This window comes from Gigantopelta aegis, chromosome 11 (assembly GCF_016097555.1).
Source record: "Gigantopelta aegis isolate Gae_Host chromosome 11, Gae_host_genome, whole genome shotgun sequence".
Lineage (NCBI taxonomy): Eukaryota > Metazoa > Mollusca > Gastropoda > Neomphalida > Peltospiridae > Gigantopelta > Gigantopelta aegis.
In genome coordinates this window covers 4588963-4598651 of record NC_054709.1, presented here as the reverse complement: position 1 = coordinate 4598651, position 9689 = coordinate 4588963, and the positions used below count along the sequence as shown (strand labels likewise).

The window sequence follows — 9689 nt, the reverse complement described above, 5'->3', positions numbered from 1 at the left end:
TAGTGTTTCATTTGTTTATAAACAATAATGCGCCCCCCCCCCCCCCCAAGGATTTTGATCAGGGTACGACCCTGCATTGTAGTCGAAAACATATTTCAATGCAGCAAACTGCGGATAGTTCCTTTAAAACAAGTTTAATTCAACTGAGAGAGGGAGGGGCCGAGAGACAGGGGAGAGAGAGAGATGGGGGGGGGGGGGGGGGTGGAGAGAGAGTTAAGTGTTCATTTAGAAAGTTGTGGGGTTTTCTTCTTGTTGATTGTTGTTGTTTTGTTTGTTCTTTGTTTTTTAATTAATTGTTTGTTTTTGTTTCTTTATTCGTTCGTACATTTGTTTGTTTGACGTTTTCTTTTTATGGAATTTTGTCTTCGTGTTGTTTTGTTTATTTCGTTTATTTTTTCTCTTTTTTTTGTTTCTTTTTTTTTGTATTTTAAACAAGTTAAAATAAATAATTGGCCAATAGTTGGGGTTTCTCTCTCTCTCTCTCTCTCTCTCTCTCTCTCTCATCTCTCCTCTCTCTCTCTCTCTCTCTCTCTCTCTCTCTCTCTCTCTCTCTCTCTCTCTCTCTCTCTCTGTGTGTGTGTGTGTGTGTATGTGTGGGTGGGTATGTCATTGTGTGCTTTTCAGTGTGTGTGTGTGTGTGTGTGTTTCAGTGTGTGTGTATATGTGTATGTGTGTGTGTGTGTGTCATTGTGTGCGTTTCAATGTGTGTGTGTGGGTATGTCATTGTGTGCGTTTCAATGTGTGTCCGGCGGTGGGTGGGGGTGGAGGGTGTCCATTATACTGCTAACCGACCTTTGATATAGCAATACTGAAGAACAGATTGGAGTGGGAGTTGGGGGGGGGGGGGGGGGGGGGTCAAAATAGGTCTACTTACAAAGTGGCCGGATCATCATAACAAAAACACAAGTTTAGTATTTAACCATTTTATTTTAAATGCAATACGGGTGTGGATACTATTGAAATCTTAAAGTGATTACGAATAGATACAAATCCTCTCTGAAGAATAAAAATAAACTAATAAAAGTTTTGAAAAAGAATACACGATCAACAAGTTGTTAAGTTTTTTAACTTCGTTTTTAAAGCACGTTTTCACTTTGCGTCCTTAACAGCGACAAGCGATTTGATTGGCCAATAACGTATGATTAGTTATATAATCAATTGAGTTAAGGGACGCATAGGTGCATTAGCCTCCAAGAAAATATTTTTTATTTTTTTTAAATAAAAATATTTTTACAATCTTCTCAATGAAAATATTTTCACAAATTTAAAAATAAAAATCTCGCAAACCCAATTTTGTAGTTTGAATTATGGTTTAGCTGTCAGTGTACGATAGTGTTACTCATTTTATTCACAACCTCCGCTTGGTAAACGATGGCAAATAGCCACGTGGCTGTTTCGTCTACTTCCGCCTTTTCCGTCCGTGAAGAAAACCTTGGAGAAATTCTTTTCGGGAAATGACCCCATCACCTAGAAAACGAAATAAAGCAGAGATTTAATCGAATTGTAAGAGCTATTAGACTAGCCCAGTGGCAAAGCGCTTACTTGATTTGCGTTCGGTCTGAGATCGATCCCCGTCGGTGGTCCCTTTGAGCTATTTTTTCGTTCCAGCTAGAATGAATGAATGTTTAACAACACCCCAGCACGAAAAATACATCGGCTATTGGGTGTCAAACTATGGTAATGCAAACAAATAAAGTGATGATCAACATCAAATAAACATTTCAATTGTATCTCGAAGAAAACCAGGAGATTTGTCCTGTATTGGCCATTCTCAAAGAGAATGTTACACGCGCAGGGGTGTTCCAGCTAGTGCACAGCTGGTATAACAAAGGCCGTGGTATGTGCTATCCTGTCTGTGGGGTGGATCATATAAACGATCCCTTGCTACTAATGATAGAAGATTTGCTCTCTTAGACGTAATGTCAAAATTACCAAATGTTTGACATCCAATAGCCAATGATTAATAAATCAATGTGCTGTAGTGATGTCGTTAACCAAAACAAACGTTAACTAGCAATTGGACAGTCGTAGAACTGACAGTAGAAAGTTGGCATTTGGTAGTCTAATCCTAGCATATGACTGAAATTGTCTGCATTTTGAAAAAAAAAATTGGCTTCTGGAATTATTCTCACCCGAAAACATATGGCCGTATTTACAAAGCATGTTTATATATTATGCTAGGCTCAGACGATCAACTGTCAACAACCAAGTTGGCTAACTCAACAGTTGCATTGTCATTTCCCCTTTAAATGGATGGACTCAGATTAACAATTAGTCAGTCGAAAAAGTCGTACACGACAAAAATTAAGTTGTAAGAACGCCCAGACAAGCAACTGGACTGTCGTAGGGAAGAAAATTGGCCAGCGTTGTCTTGGCAGTTAGTATTCTGTGACTAGCATTAAACTCGTGTAACGACGTATATTTAAAATACTTAAACACCTGCGTTTAAGAAAAACAGGCTTCGTAAATTCAGAGAGAGAGAGAGAGAGAGAGAGAGAGAGAGAGAGAGAGAGAGAGAGAGAGAGAGAGAGTTTGTGTTAAACAGCTGAAAATCATCCCTGCAGGAACGGTATCTGGAGGGGGGCACAATCTCTAATGGAGGGGCACAGTTTCAAGTGAGGTGGTCATAAGCAAAATGTTTTAACCTGATTTATATAAAGACAAACAAAAAAATTCCGTCCTAAAGTGGGGGACACAGGGCCCCATCCCTCTCCCCCATTGGTTCCTACAGGCCTGTATTACGTGTCGAATGACCTTTAGGCTGCGTTTTCATTAGCCCGAGTACTCTGCCGTCTGCGAGCTAGACGGACTTCTGTACGGTTATGATCGCTCTCTGCCGTCAGAGATCATTTGTATTAAGAGTACCGGCCTCGGTGGCGTCGAGGTTAGGCCATCGGTCTACAGGCTGGTAGGTACTGGGTTCGGATCCCAGTTGAGGCATGGGATTTTTAATCCAGATACCTACTCCAAACCTTGAGTGAGTGCTCCGCAAGGCTCAATGGGTAGGTGTAAACCACTTGCACCTACCAGTGATCCACAACTGGTTCAACAAAGGCCATGGTTTGTGCTATCCTGCCTGTGGGAAGAGCAAATAAAAGATCCCTTGCTGCCTGTCGTAAAAGAGTAGCTTATGTGGCGACAGTGGGTATCCTCTAAAAACAGTGTCAGATTGACCATATGTTTGACGTCCAATAGCCGATCATAACAAAAAATTACTGGGCTCTAGTGGCGTCGTTAAATAAAACAAACTTTACTCCTTTTTTGTATTAGAGCGGGACTCTTTGTCTACCGTGTGGTAGTCAGCCATTCCGCGTTTTCGCTGTAGAGTGATCTCTGACGGCAGAGAGCGATCATACCGTCCATATGTCCGTCCGACTCTCGAACGGCAGAATACTCGAGCTACCTTTCCATATGTACGTTTTCTGATTATGTATTGTGCGAAGCCGCAAATCCGTGTCCGTATTGATGTTTCCATATCCGTGTGCGTATACCAATCCGTGCGTATTACCAATCCGTGTGCGTACAGGGGCGTAACTACGTATACGCAATGTACTCTTTTGAGTACAAAATGTTTCTGCTTATACGCAATTTAGCTATTTGAGTACACTTTTTTTTCAACAAATCGCACTAAATTATCAACGTTACGTATTAAAGGGACACACCCTAGTTACGGCTAGTTGTTAACCATTACGGCGTTGTTTTTCGCTATTAAAGCCGCACACCCTAGGTTCCATCCAGCGAAAATAAATTATAATTTGGTTAATCTACAAACCTGTAACACACTTAGATCACGTTTTTATCAAATGGATTGAAAAAGCAGGTTTTATATCGATAAATACCATGGGAATCCCCATGTCCCAATTGCTTGAAATAATTTTGAAAGTTAGTATTCTGATGTCACCGGTAGATGTCGCTCGAAGCACAACAATGCCTACGTCACGACAAATTTCACAGACTCGGGGTGCGTTTCTTTCACCTCTCCTGGACATGTTCCAACTGTTCTGTCCTGGTTGTATCCCCTCTCCAGATATCGTAAGACTTAGCAAAATTATTGGTTTTAAGCGTTTGTAACGTTTTGTATTGAAACACTTACTTGTCTGAACTTTATTGTTACTGAAAATGTTCACGAACTGTGAAGAAAAATCTCACAAATGAACAACAACAAATCGGATGTTGATTGCGCGAACCGTGCACGAGAAAACAAACCGAACCAAAATGATAACGGTCACGTGATATACCAACGTCTGTGACATTGAAATAGAAATATCCCCTCTAAAAATAGATTAGACCTTGTCTGCTCAACGGGTTTTTTTTCTCAGACGTGCGTGCGATTTTATGAAATACGAAAAACGATAAGTAAAGTGCAATTTTATTTGTGAAAAAAATGGGTTTAAAAGTACACACCCTAGTTACGGCTAGTTGTTAACCATTACTGCGTTGTTTTTCGCTATTAAACCCATTTTTTTTCACAAATAAAATTGCACTTTACTTACCGTTTATTATTTAGAATATACATTTCCATTCACCTGAAGTGTTTTTTGGTAATCCTGGTTTTTGTAATACCACAAAATGCATTTTTCGTATTTCATAATTTGTTGTTGTTCATTTGTGAGATTTTTCTTCACAGTTCGTGAACATTTTCAGTAACAATAAAGTTCAGACAAGTAAGTGTCTCAATACAAAACGTTACAAACGCTTAAAACCAATAAGTTTGCTAAGTCTTACGATATCTGGAGAGGGGATACAACCAGGACAGAACAGTTGGAACATGTCCAGGAGAAGTGAAAGAAACGCACCCCAAGTCTGTGAAATTTGTCGTGACGTAGGCATTGTTGTGCTTCGAGCGACATCTACCGGTGACATCAGAATACTAACTTTCAAAATTATTTCAAGCAATTGGGACATGGGGATTCCCATGGTATATATCGATATAAAACCTGTTTTTTCACTCCATTTGATAAAAACATGATCTAAGTGTGTTACAGGTTTGTAGATTAACCAAATTATAATTTATTTTCGCTGGATGGAACTAGGATGTGCGGCTTTAACGCTCCACTTTAGGGGAATCCCCAACGTCATTCAAAGCTTGGATTTCATGAAGATATGACAGTCGTAATGACGTCATACGAATTTGACCAATACAAGCGTTTGTAAGAAAATAAGTTTTACAGCTTGGAATTACTAGTGACTTAATGGCACGATTTTGAGTGGTTTCGCTATTTTCTTGAGTACACATTTCAAAAGTCTAGTTACGCCCCTGGCGTATACCCATCCGTGTGCGTACACCCATCCGTACGTATATCAATCCGTGTGCGCATACCCATCTGTGATGACATCATGACAGAAATTAATTTCCAAAGGACATGGTCAGTTTAGACTTCTTGCCTATATTGATGATGATCATGATGAAGCTTTCTTCCGTATAATGTCATTACTTGTGGGATTTCGCGCTTCCGTGATCCGTGTAGTCGTGAAAAAATAGCTCGAAAAGCGATTGCAATTTGAGGTACACGGATCAAGCATGGTTCTCGGATAGTACGGAAACACAGACATGGCAGACACAGTATTTCGATAATTCACGGATTTGCGGAAAACGGACAGGAACCAAATGTTGGCCTACATCTGGAAATGTAGCTTTACAACCTCTAAACAACCATTATATAACTGTCGTCTTACCATTGAAGTCCCAGTTCACTGAAATCTAAATAATCTTTATATAACTGTCTTCTTACTATTGAAGTCCCAGTTCATTGAAATCTAAACAACCATTATATAACTGTCTTCTTACCATTGAAGTCCCAGTTCATTGAAATCTACACAATCACTATATAACTGTCTTCTTACCATTGAAGTCTCAGTTCATTGAAATCTAAACAACCATTATATAACTGTCTTCTTACCATTGAAATCCCTGTTCATTGAAATCTAAACAACCTTTATATAACTGTCTTCTTACCACTGAAGTCCCACTTCATTGAAATCAAAACAATCACTATATAACTGTCTTGTTACCATTGAAGTCCTAGTTCACTGAAATCTAACAACCTTTATATAACTGTCTTCTTACTACTGAAGTCCCAGTACATTAAATTCTAAACAACCATTATATAACTGTCTTCTTACCATTGAAGTCCCAGTTCATTGGAATCTAAACAATCACTATATAACTGTCTTCTTACCATTGAAATCCCAGTTCATTGAAATCTAAACAACCTTTATATAACTGTCTTCTTACCATTGAAGTCCAAGTTCATTGAAATCTAAACAACCACTGTATAACTGTCTTCTTACCATTGAAATCCCAGTTCATTAAAATCTAAACAACCTTTATATAACTGTATTCTTACCACTGAAGTCCCAGTTCATTGAAATCTAAACAATCACTATATAACTGTTTTCTTACCATTGAAGTCTCAGTTGATTGAAATCTAAACAACCTTTATATAACTGTCTTCTTACCATTGAAGTCCCAGTTCACTGAAATCTAAACAACCTTTATATAACTGTCTTCTTACCATTGAAGTCCCAGTTCACTGAAATCTAAACAACCTTTATATAACTGTCTTCTTACCTTTGAAGTCCCAGTTCACTGAAATCTAAACAACCTTTATATAACTGTCTTCTTACCATTGAAGTCCCAGTTCATTGAAATCTAGACAATCATTATATAACTGTTTTCTTACCATTGAAGTCCCAGTTCATTGAAATCTAAACAACCTTTATATAACTGTCTTCTTACCATTGAAGTCCCACTTCATTGAATTCTAAACAATAACTATATAACTGTCTTGTTACCATTGAAGTCCCTGTTCATTGAAATCTAAACAACCTTTATATAACTGTCTTCTTACTACTGAAGTCCCACTTCATTGAAATCTAAACAATCACTATATAACTGTCTTCTTACCAGTGAAGTCCCTGTTCATTGAAATCTAAACAACCTTTATATAACTGTCTTCTTACTACTGAAGTCCCACTTCATTGAAATCTAAACAATAACTATATAACTGTCTTCTTACCATTGAAGTCCCTGTTCATTGAAATCTAAACAACCTTTATATAACTGTCTTCTTACCACTGAAGTCCCACTTCATTGAAATCTAAACAATCACTATATAACTGTCTTGTTACCATTGAAGTCCTAGTTCACTGAAATCTAAACAACCTTTATATAACTGTCTTCTTACTACTGAAGTCCCAGTTCATTAAAATCTAAACAACCATTATATAACTGTCTTCTTACCATTGAAGTCCCAGTTCATTGGAATCTAAACAATCACTATATAACTGTCTTCTTACCATTGAAATCCCAGTTCATTGAAATCTAAACAACCTTTATATAACTGTCTTCTTACCATTGAAGTCCAAGTTGATTGAAATCTAAACAATCACTGTATAACTGTCTTCTTACCATTGAAATCTAAACAACCTTTATATAACTGTATTCTTACCACTGAAGTCCCAGTTCATTGAAATCTAAACAATCACTATATAACTGTCTTCTTACCATTGAAGTCTCAGTTGATTGAAATCTAAACAACCTTTATATAACTGTCTTCTTACCATTGAAGTCCCAGTTCACTGAAATCTAAACAACCTTTATATAACTGTCTTCTTACCATTGAAGTCCCAGTTCACTGAAATCTAAACAACCTTTATATAACTGTCTTCTTACCTTTGAAGTCCCAGTTCACTGAAATCTAAACAACCTTTATATAACTGTCTTCTTACCTTTGAAGTCCCAGTTCATTGAAATCTAGACAACCTTTATATAACTGTTTTCTTACCATTGAAGTCCCAGTTCATTGAAATCTAAACAACCTTTATATAACTATCTCCTTACCATTGAAGTCCCACTTCATTGAATTCTAAACAATAACTATATAACTGTCTTCTTACCATTGAAGTCCCTGTTCATTGAAATCTAAACAATAACTATATAACTGTCTTCTTACCATTGAAGTCCCAGTTCATTGAAATCGTCTGCGTATGAAACGGTGTCCGCGAAGTATCTCTGTTAGTGACGTCATCAAAGAAGTTTCGTGACGTACTCTTTTCGTCGTCAGAGCCTTCGTCACTCGAGCTCTTGCGGCGGCCTATGTGAGGAAAACTGTTCCCGTCCCCGCTGGCCGTGAACACGCCCCTGCCTATGCGGGGGTAGCTGTTTTCGTTGCTAGTCGTGTACATTGCTCTCTTCTCGGGCAGAGTCTGTTTAGAGTATGTGTTTTCTAAGGACCTGCGTCCAATCCTCGGGTACGTGTTCTCTTTACTGCTGGTGTAGAAACTCCTCCTGCCGATCCTAGGATAGTCGTTCTGTTTGCTGGAGGTGAAGAATATTGCCACACTGGACCCGACTAGCACAAACAGAATTAGAACAACACCTTCGTTCATCTTTCTTTGGCGGAGTCCTGAAATTGCATGTGAAAAGAGGCCTTAGTGGGGTTGAGTTTTTTTAGTGGCCTTAGTGGGGTTGAGGGTTTTTTTAGTGGCAGACTACTAAAGCTTTGACGACTGATCAAGGGTTGGGGTGTGGGTTTTTTCTACCATTGTAACGTGTCAGACTAGTTAGTAGGAATTTCTTAAAACATCTGACCTTAGTTTACTGCCATTATACAGGCATGGCGGAGCAGGGGGCTGGAGGGGGGCTCTCCGTCAACGAAATGTTTACTCACTAAAGCTCGTGACAAATGAAAATTATGTCACTCGGGACATACATCTGATAAAAACTGGCAACTCCTTTATTTTCCTGTATTTATTATCATAATTTGTACTAGTCTGCCAAATCTTCATTTTTAGCTGAACCTTGCAGTTCGGTACCCACAATTGGTCTTTGCACCCTTGAGCATTTTAAAATATACAAGATGGCGTCCAAGATGGCTACCAAAACATATACATTACAATATCTCGAATACTACATCATCTAGAATAAAACTTTTGAGGTTTTAGGGGTCAAGGAATTCAGTTTTAAGTGCCATTTGCTAATGAAAGCATTGCACCATTATCTAAATCGAAGATGGCTACCAATATGACTGTTAAACATGAAAAATAGTTACTTCCTTGCAAATATTGGAAATGGCCAAAACAATCATGTCAATGGATATTAATATTATACCTAACGTATATATAACGTATATACCTAACGTGCATTTGAATGTATCGCTCTTACTGCTACAGGTTTCAAAGGGAAAGTAGATACAAAAGCGCTCTCTCTCTCTCTCTCTCTCTCTCTCTCTCTCTCTCTCTCTCTCTCTCTCTCTCTCTCTCTCTCTCTCTCTCTCTCTCTCTCTCTCTCTCTCTCTCTCTCTCTCGTGTTTTTTTCTCTTTTTTCCTGTGGTACCGGCCTCAGTGGCGTCGTGGTTAGGCTACAGACTGGTAGGTGCTGGGTTCGGATCCCAGTCGAGGCATGGGATTTTTAATCCAGATACCGACTCCAAATCCTGAGTGAGTGCTCCGCAAGGCTCAATGGGTAGGTGTAAACCACTTGCACCGACCAGTGATCCATAACTGGTTCAACAAAGGCCAGGGTTTGTGCTATCCTGCCTGTGGGAAGTGCAAATAAAAGATCCCTTGCTGCTAATCGGAAAGAGTAGCCCATGTAGTGGCGACAGCGGGTTTCCTCTCAAAATCTGTTTGGTTCCTTAACCATATGTCTGACGCCATATAACCGTAACTAAAATGTGTTGAGTGCG

At 38.8% G+C, this 9689-nt stretch overlaps 1 protein-coding gene across 1 annotated transcript in view; it reads right to left on the bottom strand.

Annotated features, from left to right (window-relative positions):
- Positions 1-907: 907 nt before the first annotated feature.
- Positions 908-9689, bottom strand: part of LOC121385339 (HCS2 neuropeptides-like) — a 48854-nt gene continuing 40072 nt past the window's right edge. Inside the window, exons 2-3 of the mRNA XM_041515982.1 lie at positions 7956-8408; positions 908-1467 (exon numbers count right to left, since the gene is read on the bottom strand). Coding sequence (XP_041371916.1) covers positions 1400-1467; positions 7956-8391 — 504 coding nt within the window. The 5' untranslated portion in view covers positions 8392-8408 and the 3' untranslated portion in view covers positions 908-1399. The remainder of the gene's footprint in view (positions 1468-7955; positions 8409-9689) is intronic.